This window comes from Lagopus muta, chromosome 16 (genome assembly GCF_023343835.1).
Source record: "Lagopus muta isolate bLagMut1 chromosome 16, bLagMut1 primary, whole genome shotgun sequence".
In the NCBI taxonomy this organism is placed as follows: domain Eukaryota; kingdom Metazoa; phylum Chordata; class Aves; order Galliformes; family Phasianidae; genus Lagopus; species Lagopus muta.
The window spans coordinates 1535842-1554555 of NC_064448.1; the positions used below are offsets into that span (position 1 = coordinate 1535842).

An 18714-nucleotide genomic window follows, 5' to 3' on the forward strand; every position below is an offset into this window, starting at 1 on the left:
AAGCCACGGAGTTTAGCAGCAAAGCATAAACTCCAGAATTTCAACGTGCCCAAATTCAAATGTCATTTTTCATTGCCTATGCTCATTGAAAACAATGAAAGGGTGTGACTTTTGCTCTAAAGGTACAACAGGATGATTTGTGGTTTTATGCAGCTTACAGATTTGTTACTTGAAACACATTTTCTGCTCGATCCTATGTGTGCTGTTATTGCAAGGGCTTGTTTCAGTCTCTGATTTTCCTATGAAGCCACAGAAAAATCAGTATGTAGCAGCAGCAGCATGAGAGAAAGCTGAACTGCTCCACAGCAATTAATTAATTGTCACATTAATCAATTGTCACAGGGGGAAATATCCCTTCTGGAGCGAGCCTCTGCTCAGCCCTTTGCACATTTACGCTCATGAATCTTTATCTGTGGTAGAAATGGGGGAGAGGAGGCACCGTGGGCTGCCCTCACACTGCAGCACAGAAACTCGGTCCCAGAGTGCATGAAGATGAATGGAGGTAAGGTTTAGTTTGCAGTTCTGTGTCAGCGAGCCTTTAAGTGCCTTCAGAAATATTTACTAACTTTAAGAAAGCTTATAGTATAATGGCAACCTCCCCTTCTTTTTAAATCTATTTTTAAGTGAAAAAAGCTTTAGCTGACCTTAGATCATCTTCCTCAACTCGCACCAGAAAAGCACAAATAATCGCACAAACATCTTGCAAACTTTGCCTACACAAAGTCTCCTCTCAACCACAGTGAAATTTGGACTTAATGACCCAAGGACGTCTCTGCAGAGCACTGCTGACTCCCTGTTCCCACTTCTGGTTGTTTAGGATTGCTGGAAACTTCCTGAAAATACTTTCTGCTTCCAGCAGCAATAAGGCTGGATCATCACATCTTCAGATGGGAGCAGGTTGTGACAAGCAATAAACTTGCCACATTTTTGTAAATAATATGGGAAAACTAGGATGAGACAACTTGATTCAGGCTACAATTAATTACATAGATATTTATATGGGGCAGCAGGCTAGCACAGCTGCTGCAGAATAATCCCTACCACTGCAGATACCATTTGGAAAATGTTGTTAGTTACTTACTCTGCCTCAGAGCATCTTTGTTAGCCCAGAAACAGGTTATTTTATTTACAGACCACACTCACGGCACTTTCAGACCACCTGTTTTGCTCAGCATCTTCCTGGCTAAGGACAAGGACTTTCAGTCCCAGTTTACAGTTAGCAATCCTGCTCATTTGGATTAAAGAATGTTATTTTATACTCTCTTACCTCCACAAGAGACATTTTGAAATGATTTCTCTTACTTAAACTTGCATTCCTGTATATAAACACGAAGAAAATGGGAATTTTAAAGGCTCAAATCATCTGATGTGGTCTAGATCCAAAGGGACTCTTGGACTGCTCACCTCTCCTCATTGCTTCCACAGGGCATAGGGGGGAATGGCTCACATGTCACCATTGCCACTGAAACACCTGGAGTGGGTTAGGCTTATCCCACTCTGCACGTGGTAAGACAGCTATTTGATTTGATTAATGAGAAATGACTGACTTCCAATTAGCAGCCCTGGATTTTGTGTTTGTGTAGACATGGCCCATTTAGATAACACAACAGGGGGATTTGACATCAGAACATACTCCTTAGTGCTGTTACACAGCACAAAGCTGCATGACAGCTACATGGCTTGGATTCTGTGCAACATCATGGCAGTTATCCAGCAATCCAAAAGTTATTCAAAGGAAACTGCTTGGGACACACATCAAAGGGCAAAAATTATATTCAGTATTCAGGATCTGCTTGGAAATCGATGGCCAAAAGTAGAGTAGACGAATATGAAGTGCTTCAAAAAGCCACAAAACCACTTGTCTGAAGGTCTGCCTACATTCTACTTCTGTCTGTCTGGGCCAAACTGTGGATTAACCCTCTGCTCTTTGAACACAGCTGTTTTTTTCCATAGTGACTAAGATGGGTGTGGAACATAGCTTTATTTTCAAACAGTGCTTTTTCTTTCTTGGTAGGGTTATATGACTTGAAGTCATAGTTGTCGCAGACTTCAGTGTTGGATGCATATTCCTTATTCCTAACAGACAAATTATTAAAGTGCCTTTTGGAACCAAAGGCCTGTTGGGTTTACAGCGCCTTGGCTGATCCTACAAATCATGGTTGAGATACTCAAATCCAGCAGACGGGCTGTGTAGCAAAGTAACACCAGAAGAAAAAAGTAAAGGCACCTACCATGGGTTGGGCTGAAGCTATCAAAAACCATAAAGCCATAAACATTGCCAAACTCAGGGGATGGGTGGGGAGAGATTTGGAGTGTTGCTTTTGCATCCTAGGGTCTGACTCGTTAATTTCAAACTTTGGCAATGTGACAATTCATAGCTGTGATCGTGTGGAAAACTTGGGCTACTGCATGGCATTATAAGAAAGGAAAAAAAAACACCTCATTTTTTGATGTATAAACTACTCTGACACCCACACCATGTAGGTGCTTGAAAATAAAACAGCACTGACTAAAAATTAAATTCTTTCATATAAATGGGCAAAGCTTGCCAAAATAGATCAATTGTGGTATAAAAATCCTCAGGTTTGCAACAGCAACAATTCATTTAATCAGAAACGTTATTTCTGGACTGGGATGACTTTGCTCTCTGGACACCACTCCAGAACCTCTGGAGGAACCCTGCCATCTGCACAGAGACTTCTCAGCTCTCCACGCCTATCACTGCACGCCAACAGCTGCCACTTCATCACCTCACTGCTTTCCTTCTCCCCTCCAGTTCTCTTCTGAGAAAGAGGATGAGACTCTGTGCCTTTATTTCACCTATTTCGTAACATCTTCGAAGCAGCAGCTCTCCCTTTGCATGTGGAGTGCAGCTAACGGAGCTGCACTGAGGGCTCGTGCCGCAGCAGGAGGCAGGGCCGGCCGGCAGCACGGGGACGTTCCACGCCGCGCCGCCAGGGGGCGCTGCAGTACGCGTCTGAGCCCTGCGTCGGACACAGCGACCCGCTTGCAGTTCGCCGCGCTCTGCTTACCAGCTTAAAAAACTTCCTCAGGTTTGCTTTGGGGGTTTTGCTTTCTTCTCTTCTAGGTTTCACTTCCAGCACTTCTGGGCTCCTCTCATCTTTGTCGGGAGTCACAGCTTCTAGAGATGTGTCTGCTTTCTCACTGTGAGCAAACTCTGCTTCTTCCGATGCGTTCTAGGGATTGTTTTGAGAAGACATTAAGAGTGCAGGAAAAAAATAAATACAGACTAATCAGTGAGTAATCAGTAATTTCGGATTTACAAAACAAAACAAAAGTTACAAAGTAGCCAGTGGTGGTACGCGTTCCTAAACACAGTAATTTGTCTTCAGCTGCAGTTTAAAGAGAAAATTTAAATGAAATTACTTGTAGGAGGATGCAGTATGAGGTGGTGACACTTGCTATAACCAGTAAAAATGAGCAGTGCCAGACCCAGGTGGTCACATATGGAAGCAGGAATATGATGATGTAATTCAAAAAGGAACAACACAAATACATGGACACCAGTAGTCAGAACTCTGATCAGCACCCTTCTCTGACAGCAAAATGCAGACATTCTCACATTCACAGTGCTGGTTTCCTCTCCCAGATGGAAAGCTAAATGACTGCTTGAGATACAGGGCATTCACGTAGCTCATTTATTAACTCACCTAATCCCAGAGGCCACCCCTATGCAGTATTGGCCCCTGTTTGAGTTCAGGAAGCTCTGCTGGGTACCCTTACAGAAGGGTTTTGAGCCCTGCTGCACTTTTGTGAACGGCTGGAAAGTTCCTCCTATTATAAAACACTTCATGAAGGGGCATGCAGCTTGTGGCTCCTTGGAAATATGCATCCCCATAAGATTTCATTCATCTCCACAGCTCATTTCAAAGCTATCCAGGGAGATTTCAGTGAGTTTAAAGGAACAACAAAAACATCCGCAGTGAACAGAATGAACAGGAGCTCATTTCTGCTGCAGGAGATGGAGCATACATCTCCTTCACTGCTTCTTCTGCCTTCGATAAATGCCCTGGTAAGTAACATTCTCCCATGCCCTCAAGAACCACTAATTAATTCCCATCCCACTGTAATTGTATGAAGAAGCATCTTCCTTTCTGCCATAAAGAAGCTATTATGCTAATAACCAGGTAATCTGAACGGAAGCCAGCACTTTGTCATGCTGTATCCTTTTGCAAAAAGGCACACAAAGCAATACACACAGCATAAGTTACACCTTCAATACACAGCCTTCAATACCAAATCAAACAGAAGCAGTCACTCATTATTGCCATCTTAAACACAGGTTTCTGGTTAAATACATAGCAGTTACAGCTGAAATGTATGCTGACAGCAAAAGGAAACAACTACTGTAAGTAAAGCAGAATAATTTATGTTTGATGATTTTAGCATATCTATCTAGGAACTCACATTTAGTGCATACTCAGTTGTTTTAATAAAAGTAATTTTAGTCATATGCAGAACATAACTATTTAGAGGACAAGACCAAAGGTGCCCTGCAGCACCAGATGTCATCTCTGACCAAACAGGGATGCCTCCTACAGCAACAGCTTTCAGCACTGCTGCCCTCTTACACTCAGTGATTGCCATGTAGTACATCTGGTTTAATAGTCCCCAATGGACTTTTCCTACACAAACTTAGCTAAACACTAGGAGTCAATGTAGACTCGTCGATGTAGACTCCTGACACCCAGCAGCATCCCACAGCAAAAAATTCTGCAGCTGAAGTACGTGTTATTTGGTAAGTACTTTCTTTTTATCATCAAATACTTCCATTTGGTACTTTGCTGCTTTTATTTTGAGCAATAACAGCTGATCTTTCCTATTCACATTTCATGCTCCAGCAGTCATTCTGCATGTTGCTATCACCTTCCTTTCTGCCAACTTTTTTGAGCCAAAAAACTCTGAGTTTATGTACTTCTTCTAACAGAAGCCATTCCATATATTTATGCACTTCTTCCCTCCTAGCTTTATACCTTTAGCTTTATGATATGCTCTGAGATGGAGACCAGGGCTGCAGCCATGTGCAAGGCATGGACTCAACATGTGCTTCAAGAGCAGCACAACAGCTTCTCTGGTGTTTTTTGCTCCTTTTTTATGGATGAGGTGACTCTGGGAGATGACAGGAATGATGCAGGAATAAATATCCCTCGTCCCCACCTGAGATGACAGCAGCACAGCCTCCTTCCCATGGAATTGTAGATTTAATTTATATTTGTGAATATTTCAGAGATAATGCCTAATAATTTTAATCTATACTTCTGTCTCATTCACATAAAGTCATTCACTGTCTGTTTGCTTGAAGAAAACAGTTCATTGCTTGAGTTGGAGGAGTGGCTCAATAACGCAGCAGCCTGACTTCTGGGAGCTCATCGTTCAGTGACTGCAGTTTGGGATCATATTCCTGTTATTCTGTTACAGCTGCAACCCAGATGAGGTTTGTCTCTCAAGCTACATCTGCGCAATGGCATCAGTGTCACTACTGACAAATGTGTCCTGGGGGAAATGCCAGACCGAGAAGCACTGCCTATTTAAAAGAGAAGAGAGCTAACAGTTGACTATTCAGGGAGATGGATTTCTTTGAAGTAATCGGTGTCTCTTTGTACATTTCTTGCAGTTACTCAGAAGCCTCCAGGAAGATTTGAATTCTGCTTTAGTGTACCTAATTGTGATTTACTGATTGAAACAGATAAACCATTTAGCTACTCAGTTATTTTAATCTGTGCTCTATCAGACAAGGTTGTTGCAGAATTTAGTTTATCTCCAGATCCTCACCTTGCAAAAAAGGACCAGAATCCCCTTCTGTTCTGCCTGCCAGGGCGTGTGTTCCAGGTCCAGAGCAGGTAAACTATGATGGGAACTTCATAAGTCCTGGGTGATTTTAACATTTATCCTGCAAGCTCTGTCCAAAAATTTATCTTTGCTTTCCCAATGACACAGTATGGTTGCAGGATCAGCAGTAAAAGGTGTCATTCTGCTTCACTTAATAGCTAACCTGATGGCTATTTGTATTATTGGTACATAAATTCTCCCCAGTAAGAAGAACACTATTTTGCTGTGTTTGTATGGCAACAGATTGCAATGCATCAACTCTATTTTTTTTTTTCCTTAAATAGATCTGCTTTTAAAGACAACTTTTAATTTTAATTTTTAAAGACAGCTGTCTCAATGCTCTGAGATTTCCTCCATTCTTTACTTGCATACTTTTGATCTGATGTAAAGGAAGTGCTGCAGTTCTCTGCCCTGATCATACATCTACAAGGCTTTGAACCAAGGTTTTCAGCACAGATATGTGAAATTATGATCTGTAACTTTATTTTAATATTCCCTAACATTTGCTAGAAATGCTTCGATGACAAACAGTGAAGTAACACTTGTTAATGTTCTCATATGGAACAATCAGGAAATGGTGTGAATAGAGCTGAAGCAGTTTCAACCTGCAGAGCCGAATGAGGACTTCTCTTCCTAACATACATATCCACATCCAGCCGGAGCTGCAGCATTAACTGCAACACGTTGACAGTCACTTCATTAGCTGTGCTTTGAAGTGAAAGCTCATCAGAAGACAGATATCTGAGAGTCTGCCTGGAAGGAGAGCAGTTTGGTCTGAATTCGGAGTGCTGCAGTTGCTATTTGTTAGTTCAAAAGAACTACCCAGGACTGAATCATGGAACAGCTGTCAGCATCATTGCTCCCCCTAGCAATCGAGCTGTGCATTCAGCATGCCAGAAAGAAACTCAGCAAAACAAAACACTGCAAGCAAACTGAGAGAATCCTCAAAGCAATCCAAGCTGGAGATTAACCTCTACTTTAAGAGCCATCATACATTATGCCTTTTCTTAAAGCCTCAAGCTGATTGGGTTACCCAGATCTCTCAAAGGAGAGAGTTACTGTCTGCCAAGATAATCCAGCAAAGCAACTTGAGACTTCCATAGGTAAGGATTCAACCTCAAGCAAGCAGGTTTTATTTATTTACTTTTTAAATCCTAAGGACCACATTGGGTTTTGTATTGCAGAAGCTTACCCTCAGAAAACTTGCAAAAATAATTGGTCTCGGGGTGATTCCAGAATCAAAAAGTTCACATTAAGCATAAAAAAAGCTTATTCTGCAAAGCTTGATGCCAGGTTTCATCTACTAATACAGCTCAGTTTATTTGGTACAACGATTCAAGTAATTCTTAGCGGTTTTGGTGGCAAGGTAAACAGCTTTATTTTTACGTAGGTAAAATTAGATCCAGCATTACGAGCAGAAAAGTGAAAGGATTTTGGCAAGAAGTGTGCAGCCCTGAGGTGCTCAAGATGCCAGAACTTCTGTGGGAACTGTTGACAAGTTAAAAAGCCACACGGTGGTTATGTGGGCCTAATTTAACTGCAGTATGCAACACAGGGATCATATGGTGATCACTAAGGACAGAACCTACATTAAGCAGAGCCCCAAAGATCCGTACCTGCACCAGTTTGAACAGATCTTCCTAAATAAGGTTTTGAAATCTTTCTGAGGTTCTACCAGATTTTTGAGTTCCCTGTTTTCCTACAAGAAAAAAATCCCATTTATGTTTTTTCCTTTCTTAAATACAAAGGGCTTTGTTACTTCAATTGATAAAACACTGAGTTCAGACACGATTTATTACTCAGCTTTACACTGCAACTGCATACAAACATTGAGCAGAAGGACTCCTCATTTCACCCTGATGTTCAGCAATACATCCTGCTTCCCAGCCTAGCTTTCAGCTAAGCCAGACTACTCAGCTACAGAGGAGGTTTCCGTAGCAATAGCAGCTACATAAAAATGTTCCCTTCCCTCCTCCTCCTATACAGGTTTTCCTGTCATTCTACTTATCCAATTCAGCCAGTTCCACTGGAAATAAGGTCCTCAATAACAAATGTTTCAAGCTTGTTTACTCTGTAAAAATCTAAACTTTTTTTTTTTTAAACTGCAAATAACACCCAAACCATTTCCAGTTTCTCTGCCCACAGGAAAATACAGCTGCAGGGCTAGCTGCTCAGTCTGCATCTGTGTATTTGGAAGCATTTCATTTCTGGGATTGGAACTTGAACAGAAGCCCAGGAAAGCAGTTATCCCACATCCAACATTTCAGTGAAGTTTAACCCAGCTCTTCTCTTAAAGAAGGAAAGCAGCAGCCTTCAGCTGGTAAAGCACTAAGGATCACAGAAACAGTCAGTCCCAATTTAAGTCAAAATGGCAATTTAACCCATGGAAATGCATTTCTGTAAACAACTGAGCTCCACTGCCAGACTTTAAGACTGATACACTCTTGTGATTTCTTTTCTACTGAATAAGAACAGACCCACCAGAACTAAATCATTTCTCAGAAACAAACTACATTTCTACATCTATATCTCTATTAAGGAGATAACTTGATAAATAATATTATCTCTGGGATTTTTAACACGTGTGTGGAAATGATGATTGTCTTTTTTTTCCACTAATATTATTACTTTAAAATACTACAGCCGGGTTTTAAAGACAGTGGTTTTACAGGATTTTTCCAGAGGAGCCCAATTGCCATTATTGGCAAGGTGTAGATGTGACTGCCCAAAGCTTGTATAAACATGAGCAGCTGTATATATTATTTGTGTCCCTATGCACTTAGCATGCAGGATCTGCTCAGCTTTGCAGATCTGCCTGCTTTACTGCAACCATACACTCCACAGTGCCTCCAGATACTGGGTGATGAGCGAGCAATGGGACGGACCAGCTTCAAAACCCAGACGTACCTTCTTCCAAAAGAGTTTGCTCAGTGGCATGGGAGTGGATGATCCCTTCTCCTTCGCTGCCTCTCTGGGGGCTTCAGTGGCTGCTGCCTGCTGCTGGGCTGTGGGCTCAGGGGCCTTTGTGCTCTGCTTAGCTGTCTGCGGCTCTTGAGCAGAAGGAACATTTTTGTCTGATTTTACAGAGGTGACAGGTTGCTGTTCACTGATCTAGAAATAAACAAACACATCAGCTGCTGGAAACACGTGAATGATGAGCTGACTGCAGTGTGTTTGGGCATCAGCTGGTACAGAAGGCTGGTGCACAGCAGGCTGCCCCTGCACCGGCCGTGCAAAGCAGCAAGGTGCAGCTTACAAGCTGCCTTGCCCTGTCTTGAAGTGATGTGTCAAACAGAGGAAGCAAATTATGTAGCAACCCACCCTTCCTAACAGAGAGGATTAATTGATAAAAAAAAAACTTAAACACTCTTTGAAGCTGAGAATGACAGTGAGAATAATTACCCTTAGACTACATTATTCATACATAGATAACTGGAATCATCCTACTCACTTTGGTGTTAGTTGTCTGTTGGGTCTCCTTCACAGCCTGGAGGGAAACAAAAGAAAGACAAGTCTGACAACACCAGCGCTCAGTTACACAGCTCACGAATTGTCTGTCACAATATCTCATATTTTTAGTGAATGTTTGTGGAAGTCCTGGCTCCTGCAACCATGGAAACTGATCCCTGACAGAGGCAAGGCTGCCCGCAGGAACTGCCTGTGCCTGTCCCACCTACAGCAACTCCCCAGCCTGGTGCTAAATCATTTCATGCTAATCCTGCTGTGCTTGCAGTCCTCAACTTGGTTTTTTTTTTTTTTTTTTTTGGAAATAAATGTATGTTTACATACACATTCCTAATCTCTTCAGGTAGGACATAATACAGGGGTTTAAGACATTAGATTTTCATAGCTGGCTCTGTCTGTGCCACTTTCCATGCACACATGGAAACTGGAACCAGGTCTGTGTGCTGGTCACTGGCACATGAGCATCAGCCTTCCAGCAGTAGGCTTTGCCCTCTGGGATACAGAACAGAAGGTTTCTGTATGGAAGAGGGTATAGAAAGCCACAATCTCAGGTAATTGTCAGCCCAGCAGCCAGGTTTTGCAGCCTGCTGCACTGCCTGCAGACCTCTTGAGAGAGCTGGTGAGAGTTGTTTTGCAGGAGCCAACAACTTGTTTTTGTAAAGTAAGAGCCAGAACAAACGATAAAAAGTAATGTCAATGCCATGAGCTGATGTCAGTGCTAACACTGAAAGTGATTAACTCTTCTTCTCAGTTAGAATTCTGTAAGTCAGATGCTACACAACTGGCATGCAACACAGATATGCATGGAAGGGAACAAAGGTACAGACAGCTGTGAAACACCATTCAAACTCAGTCTGAAGCTGAGTGGTCAAATCCCAGTGCATCAGGTTTGTTACAGATTTGTGTTAGGATGCTCGTGCATTGCTTTGAAATTAGTACAGATTTATGTAAACACAGGACACTGAGAAACAAGGTTTTTCTTAACCCAGTAGTCACTCTTTTCTTAACTAAGAGATACGTGCAGTTTTGTAAGACTGCAGAAACAGAACCTCCATAGGAAGCAGTGAAGTGCCTGGAATTAAACATGAATATCTACACTCTTGAAGTGACCATTTCAAATAAACCAATTTGTTGCCTGTTCATCTGGTTAGCACACATGGCATTTCAAGGATGCAGAACCTTAAAGCTAAAGGTGATAATTTCAGGGCTTTCCTGTCACATCAGTGTTCTGATTTGAATTTCTACTTTCGATCAGCCTTGCAAGTAAACGCAGCACCATTTCAGTTCATCTTGTTTATTCTTAATACATTATGAATAATAGCCTGCTTTTTTTTTTTTTTCTGTATTTTTGTGCATGGAAATAAAATTATGTAAATAAAACAGTGAAGTCACATGAGACAAGTTTTTTTAATCTTAAAATAATAGAGGGACTGTTTTTCCTCAAGATAATGGCTCTCATTCCAGACCCAGATATTAAAAAAAAAAAAAAAAAAAAAAAATCATATCAAAGCCTAAAGCAAAAAGGAGCCATTTCTCCTAACAACTCATCTCAAGACTGAGATACTTTAAGAGGTTTAGTGCCTTAAAAAAGAAAACTGTTTACGGATCCTTTTTTTTTTTTTAAACCTAGAAGAAGCCCTAATTAACAATGGAGAAATAATTCATATTTTAAGTGTATTAAATAAAAATTAATCAGTGTCATGTAAACAATAACATCTTAATTGTTTAAGCAGTTGGCAAGAACTGTAGTCTTAATGCATTGGCAAGATTCCTTCAATGACAAGTGGATGATGGTTTTAATCTCAACAACGGGAAGACAGTGGAAAGAACTTAATTGTTTCCACAATATTAAAGAACTCCCTTGCCTTGTGCTCAGATATAACCCTCGAATACAGAGCCCCAGATGCCCTGTGGGCGTTTTGAATGAGCATTAAGTATTAATTACTTTCCTCCCCCAGCCCAAGGGTCTCTGCTTCTGCATTCTTTGGGCTAATCAGCTACAGCTCCCCGCTGCCCTGCTGCACAGCAGCAAGGCACATTAACCTCCTCTGAAAAAAGCAGAAATGCCTTTCACTGAGGATGGTGAAAAGTTTCAGTTATTTTAAAACTGGAAACCACCATTTGCATGAGAAGTGTGCTTCTCAGACTACTTTAAGTTACTTTAAGTTACCCTTGGAATTTAAGTTTTTCCCATCCAAACTAAGTTTTATTAATAATTAGTTATCAAATTTTATGTTTTGAAAAGTAACATTTTAAAAGGACATTTCTCATTTCTTCTACCCTATGTTGGACATCCCAGTTCATCAGGTCACAATTTTAGCCACTGATCTGTGCATGTCAATATCAACCTTAAACACTAGTAGGATTGAGCTCTCAAATCCACCCTGCAACCCAGACACAGACATGTCTGCATGCTCCATTGCTTGTCGGTACATTTTATTTTCTCTTTAAGAGGCCAGTGACATTAGCAAGCATTAGTAAGCATGACCTGGGCAGCCCACGGCACAGCAGCTTCCAGGGATGGTTTCAGAATCCTGGCTCCACACAGATGGTCTAACACGTGCAGCACTGCACACTGAGATTGTTTCAGCAACGTGTGGCACAGAAAAGCTCACTGTTGGTTTCCAGAGCACTGCAAAGCGCAGCTGGTCAGACCCAGTTCAGTTAGAAATTTAAGGATTTCATCCTGGGGCAGGAACCATCTGTTACTGCTCAGGGTTCTGCTCATCCCCGGGTTTCATACAGACCTTATGCCTAAAGAGTTTGCTAAACGTGCTGTGTCCTAGCTTGGGACTCTCTGCCTTCTTTTTCTTGGCTCCTTTGGTTGGGGATTCTGCAGTCTTCGGAGCAGGCTGCCCACCACGGCCTTGTTCTGCTTTCGACCCCTTTTGTGCAACATCATTTAAGATCAGCACTTGTTAAAGAACTTGCACAGTTTGTTTCATGAAAAAAAGATTCAAACATTCATATACTTTAAAGCAAACATTTCCTTTCTACTCTGGACAAATTCTACCCCCCAAACCCCCAAGTCATTTCTCAGTTCAACAAAACTTTCACAAGTAATGAATGAAATACAAAAGATACAGAAATCCACTTGATTCCAAATAGAATCAGTTCACTCAAGTATTGAAGGTAGACTTGTGCATCATCCTAAATTCTTAAGCAGCCAATGGAATTTGGGGTTGTAAGTTTAAGCAGGGTAAATATATAAATATTTGAGACTATACTAAACAGTTTTCTACAGACTTAATGTTGTGCATAATGAAGTATTTCTGGAATGTGCAATATCAATATTCATGAGATACCACATGAAATATTACAAGTTCACACTATATACATATATATACAATATCAGAGAGATATAAGAATATCAGAAATGATATAATGATATTACAAGTGTTGAATCAAAAAGCATTGGTTTTCTTGCACTCCCTTCTAAATGTCTTCAAAGGGCACTTCTTTTTTTTGCAAGTCACTGCCCACGGAAGTTGGAAACAGGATCTCTAAAGATGTGAGCACCTCACTGCAAAATCCATTACAAAGAGCTACAAATCCAAGAAAAACACTGATATTTGTATTTTTATTTCCCTCCCCATTACTTTCATGTATTTTGACAAGAAAAAAAAAAAGGGGGAAAACCGAAAAGCATTGCTTAAATGAGCTGCAACATACAAACAAGTCAGCACAAGTGTGAGCTGTGCTGGCAGCCTGGAGCACACGCCCACAGTGTGTGACTAACCACAAACAGGGTGGCATTCTTCCCACTGCAGGATTTCAGCATCAAGTCTTGAAGCACTGAGATGCATTTGTTATTACTTTACTAGAAAGGAACACGTAATATTTTAAGCTGATACTTGCTGGTATCCTGGATATCATTCTTGTCTCCCATAACACGTTCCTCATACAATTTGTTTCCTGATTTAATATTAAACAGTCCAATATTTAATTTAAAAAATATTTTCATCACATTTCAGTTAGAAATAAGCACTCACTCTCCTGGGAGCTTTGAAACAAACTGACCAAAAGTTTTAGGAGCTACAGAAACAAGTGACTGAACTCCAAAGAAATCAATCAGTCTGTAGAATCCACACCATAAAGCATCAAGCACTGCGGCTGACAGCAACTAACAGGACAGGAGAAAAGATCCAAAACACACAGTGCAACTCTTGTGAGCATGTTGAGTCGAAATCTTGGTTTCAGGATAGTTTCATTCAGTGCAATTACAGGCTTCTCCCATGTGTGTCCTGTCAGTACCTACTGGGGAAGACTTGAGATGTTCTGGAGCCAAATGAATGCCTTTTGGTTAGTACAAACTTACAAAGGATCAATTCACCCCTATGACTCAGTTGAGCACTGTTTACTCTGGAGGCTAAACTCTATGTTTGCACGGATGGAGTGACAGCCATGAAGGGTGTGCCCGTGCTGCTGAAAGCACACATCTTTAGGCAGCCAATTAAAGCCAGGGGCATCCCTGATAAAAGCATATTGCTACATAGCCAGTATGGAGCATGAAGCCAAACTTGGTGGTGGTATGATTTCTCCAAGTTATCAGGAAAAAAAAATAAATAATAATAATCAGAAGAAAACCTGTCTTTTCAGCAGTGAGAAAACATTATCGAGTCACTTAGGATGTACCAACCCATGGGTGATAAAACCCAAGTCCTTCCTGCAAAGCAGATGCATAAGCAACAACACAATTGGGACTCAAATGCAGTGGCCTCAGTGCCAGCCAAGCAATGCAAAACAACAACAAAAACCAAGCAAACCAACCAAAGCCCTCTGGAGCTTGGGAAAGGCTCAGCCACACTTGGAAATGCATCTAAGACAAAGTGTTTTCAGAGGTGAAAGTGACCATTATTTCATTATGCACATCAACTGCCACAGAAAATGTAACAATTTGATAGCTGACATTACCCATTTTAATACATTTTTCTTGGATATAGTGAAAATGTCATTCTTCAGATCAGACATACACTAGTGACGATACAGAAATTCTTTGTGAAAAGCAACTCACATTCACCACAGTATATAAAACCTTTGCATATCCTGCTAGTCATCTGAATTTGTTTACCCTCATAGGTGTGATAGCAAACCAAACCCCAACTGCATATTTGTTTCTATATTATAGCACACCTTCACCAGTGACCTGTTGCAGGAGCACATGATAATGTATGGAAACCACACTGAGCAGCTGGAGCTCTCAAAAGCTCTTGAAAGAGCCACTGAAAGAGTCTCACACTGAAGGGGCAAGTTTGCACCGCCTTTTCTGAATCTCTTAGAAAGCATCAACTTTGATTAACAGCTCCCAGAACTGAGCTGAAAAAATGTTCTGGAAAAAAAAACAACTTCATTGTAGTACAATTCAATAGAAACAGAATTGGACAAAAAGGTCAAAAATGGGATAGAAAAAGATGCTGATGCCAGAAGTAATTTGTTACCTGATAGGTGAGTGGAAATAACATTTCTAGGGATTTATTCTTGGTGTTAGATTTTTTCATAGGCATAGCAAGGAAAAAAAAGAAGTTGTTCTAGTCAAAACAATGTAAGCACATTTAATCTGGGTGTTCCCAGCCCTTGGGACAGCCTGTGATGTGCCTGTAGGCTTCTGGAACACTAAGAGAGGAGAAGGCAGCTTAATGCAGATTGTCTCACAATTCAGCTTCTGTTGAAACTGTTATAAGCTGTGGCATGAATTTAACAATGGGCAAGAAGGGGGAAGGAGAAATCTTTCAACACCTACATTTTTTTTCCATTCTAAAACATTATATTTTCAACTCTAAGTTTTTTACAGCCCTCGCAGTTTTCACAAACTTGGTAAGCACATTGACTCCATTTGAGATTTTCATCATGTAATAAAGAAAGGCCATAATAGTGAAGTCTTTCTGAATTCGCACATAAAGGACCCTCACTGCTCACATGCTGGAAACAAGTCTCCTCCTGCCAGTGGAATCCAAGAAAAAAAAAAATGGTTTATTAAGGGAAACAAGAGGCCATGTCTGCCCACTGCAAGAGGAGCAGTTTGGGGGTAGCATTGTACATCTGTTTCTAAACAATATGGAGTTGATCTCCCAGCTGGAACATTAAAAGCATTCGCAGGCAGCCTGCAGTACTGCATTAGAACAGCCTTTAGAACAGAGTTAGGTGCACCCCACTGAGGTCTGAGTCTGGGAAGCAAACAGATCCTCATTGCTGCACCTAGGTAGAAGAATCCTCAGTGGCTTTGGGAAGTACAGCTCTCTCTCTCTCTGCAAGTCCCAGTGCTGCCCATAGCAGCTCCCTCAGCTTCCTAAGGCCTGTGCTGTGAGGAACAGCATGTGAAGAGCCATGTGCTTTACCCAGCTCCATGAGAAACAGGGGCTTCTGTGGGCTCAGGAAGATTCCATTGCAAGGACAAGTCACTAACAAACAAAAACGTTGTCAGGATACAAGTCTTACAGAAGACACTACTGATCTTGACTGCAGTGTATGAGATAGAGTTACTCTTTATTCATGCTCATCTTTCTTTCCAACTTATTCAGATGGAATAACATTTTAAATTACTGCAAATGATAATATCAGCATGGGAGGAAGCAAACACAATGAAGAAATACTTGCATTAAAGCCCATACATTTATCAGTGAAAGAATGAGGATCTGCCTACCTTGTCTTCAGGTTCACTTCTGGCTTCAGCTTTGCTTGGGGAGACCTTAAATACATTCGAGGAAAAAAAAAAAAAGTTGTATCTAAATCTTCCAAAAGCTTTGAAGGATCATCTGTTTGGTTCTAGTAAGTCGATTTCTTTTTCCTGAATACAAAGGTGAAAGGCACAGACTTTTTTCCCCACATAAGGGAAAACTTCTAAAACAAAGGTCTGAAGGGTAACCTAAAGGCAGTAGCACAGATGAAAGATACATAGAGCAAAAATTATATTGGTTGTATAAAATTCAGTAACACCATAAAAGTGAAAACTACTAGAAAATTTAAAAATCAGTGCTTCAATACAAGATATTTAAGGCAGCCAAATGCCTCCAGGTCCGCAGGTGTCCGTGCAGCAGGGAATGGTCTCAGAGTAGGTCAGCATCATTAACTCACAACTGCACTGTGCCTGCAACTCTCTGTACCTCTCACACCATTCTCTAAGGCATCTGTTTGGCTTCGTTATTCCTCAGTGCACATGACAGTGAGTACATTGCATTAAGCTGATCATGGCCACGTGGGATTTTGTATAAGAAATCAATTTGAACTCCCAGATGAAGAAGAAGAGCAGTGCTTACCAGTGTTTTAAGGAAACTCATGACGGAGTTGTTGTCCACTGCAATAGCTGCCTGGGAGTTGTCTTGCTTTACCTCTGCCTTTTCAGGCTGCCCAGCAGGGAGACCGCTGACACCTGCTGAGTCCTGCTGCAGGTCCCTCTGGTTGCAGTCATCTATCTCCTAAAAAAACGGGGACAGAGTTCCCTCAGTCTCAGCCTGCTTACTTTGCAGAGGAATGCGAAAGTAACATTTGTGACTTGCATTATGTTCCTCAGAGTCACAACCTTAATTCCAACCATATTTCTCCAGCCTACGTCTTCTGAACAATCGAGCATTTATACAGCTCTTTCCCCTCTTTTCTAATATATTCAGTGTTTGTTGTTGATTGGAGGAGCATTGTTCCAAGCTACCAAGTATAACAGAAGTAAAGTTGCACACAGCATCCCAAACAAAACTGCTTTTCTCTTTCCAAGGCCGAACTTGTGAATAGAAACAAATACTGAGATTTCAGCCTTTGATGGCTCAGTGTCTGATTGTACCATACAAAGATTTCTTCCAACACCCTGTTATACTGCAACTCCAGAAATAAATTATCTTGCAAATACAAACGTGGTATAGATTAAAAAGAAAAAAGCAACAACTCGAAGTAATGCTTTTGAGCCGGGTTGAGCCGTCTCCTCTTTTTCTGGAATTACATTTACCAGATCCCAAAAATAGTATTCCAGTGCTTAAGCACTCACAAGTGTGTAATATTCTTGAAAACCACCTTGTTCCTATTCAGACACTGAGACAAATGTCTTTTAGATCAGTTTTGGAGAGCCTAGAGCCCCTTTACACCAAACTGTCATGCCATTCTGCACTTTTGCTTTCAACCTGCACAGATAATGGCAACACAAACCTTTCACAGGAGAGATCATCTTAAGACAAGTCCTGATGTCCTATTCAACATCTCTTTAAAGACCAACATTAATAGCATCTAGTTATTAATATCCAAGTCTTACGAATAATATTCTTTCCTTTTGTTCATCTGTACGCCATAAATGTGAGAGTGGATCAGTCACTGTTAGAGAAGTAATTGTGCTCAGCATGGTGGTGACCTGGACTTCACTAAATGGAGCATCCCAGCCATGCTGTATTTCTCCAGAAGCTGTCATCCCCAAAGAGACAGCAGTACACATCTTGTCAGTAGGAGGCACAAGTAGAGGAGGAGTTGTTAGAGCACCAGATACCCAGATGAATCCAGAAATGAAATTAAGACAAGAAACAGAAGAGCCTGACCAGGTGTCTCCAGTGCACAGCATCTTTGAAATACTGTCTCTCAAGGACTGGCTATAGTTTTAATTAACACCAACATTTAATTTTTTTTTATTTTCCTAAACTTCCAAATATAAATATTCATTTGATTTTGACCAGAAAAAAATGTTGAAGAATATTAAATTGTGCTCATGAACCTTTTTCCTACAACCAAGGGATTTAAAAGCAGTATTTTTATAGGACTTTTAAAGAGTCTACTTTTTTGTACATCTTTTAGAAGAGGAGAATAAGCATCTATAATTGAGTGAAGACTTCAGGAGGTTAACCTGGCAATAGAAAAAATGAACTCAGAGTGACCAATCTTGATGCAGCTTTTAAGGAGCTAAACAGACAGCTTTACATACAAGAACAGAATTCTGTAATTCTCCACCCACTATGTTCCAAATTTACCCATGAAGAAACACAGCACAGTAGCTCAGAAGTTTAACAGGCTATTTAGGAGTTACTTTCAAGGTCCTAACACAGCACTTTGTCCAGCTGCCAGTTAGAGGCCCAAGTGGTTCCAAGAACAATATGTCCCATGCAGAATGCATGCAGACATGCCAGCTCTGGCAGCCCTTCCTCCAGGGATGCCATCTAAAGAGTGCTGGTTTTATGAAAAATGCTGGCTCTATTTCAGATATGTAAGGGGCAACAAAAGCATGAGGCAAGAGACCCACGTTCTCAGAGTAGGTCACCATTTAGGCGGAACATGCATCACTAAACAAGATTTCATTAACAAAGTGTTTGATGCTATTAAAAAAAAAAACATTTTTACACATGCTCAGATCTGAGCTCTCCCTGCTTAGGCTGTGCACATCATTTAGGAAGAAGAAAGCTGCTAAACATCAAGGGAAATAGCTATTATGAGCAG

The 18714-nt window shown here is 41.0% G+C and overlaps 2 protein-coding genes across 3 annotated transcripts in view; one reads left to right on the forward strand and one right to left on the reverse strand.

Annotated features, from left to right (window-relative positions):
• Positions 1 to 18714, forward strand: part of DOK5 (docking protein 5) — a 514932-nt gene that overhangs the window by 359053 nt on the left and 137165 nt on the right. The window lies entirely within an intron of this gene.
• BCAS1 (brain enriched myelin associated protein 1) overlaps positions 1 to 18714 on the reverse strand; it is a 38138-nt gene that overhangs the window by 9676 nt on the left and 9748 nt on the right. The window contains exons 4-9 of the mRNA XM_048963020.1: positions 16569 to 16727; positions 15956 to 16000; positions 12063 to 12200; positions 9302 to 9337; positions 8758 to 8961; positions 3033 to 3197 (exon numbers count right to left, since the gene is read on the reverse strand). Of these exons, the coding sequence (XP_048818977.1) occupies positions 3033 to 3197; positions 8758 to 8961; positions 9302 to 9337; positions 12063 to 12200; positions 15956 to 16000; positions 16569 to 16727 (747 nt within the window). The remainder of the gene's footprint in view (positions 1 to 3032; positions 3198 to 8757; positions 8962 to 9301; positions 9338 to 12062; positions 12201 to 15955; positions 16001 to 16568; positions 16728 to 18714) is intronic.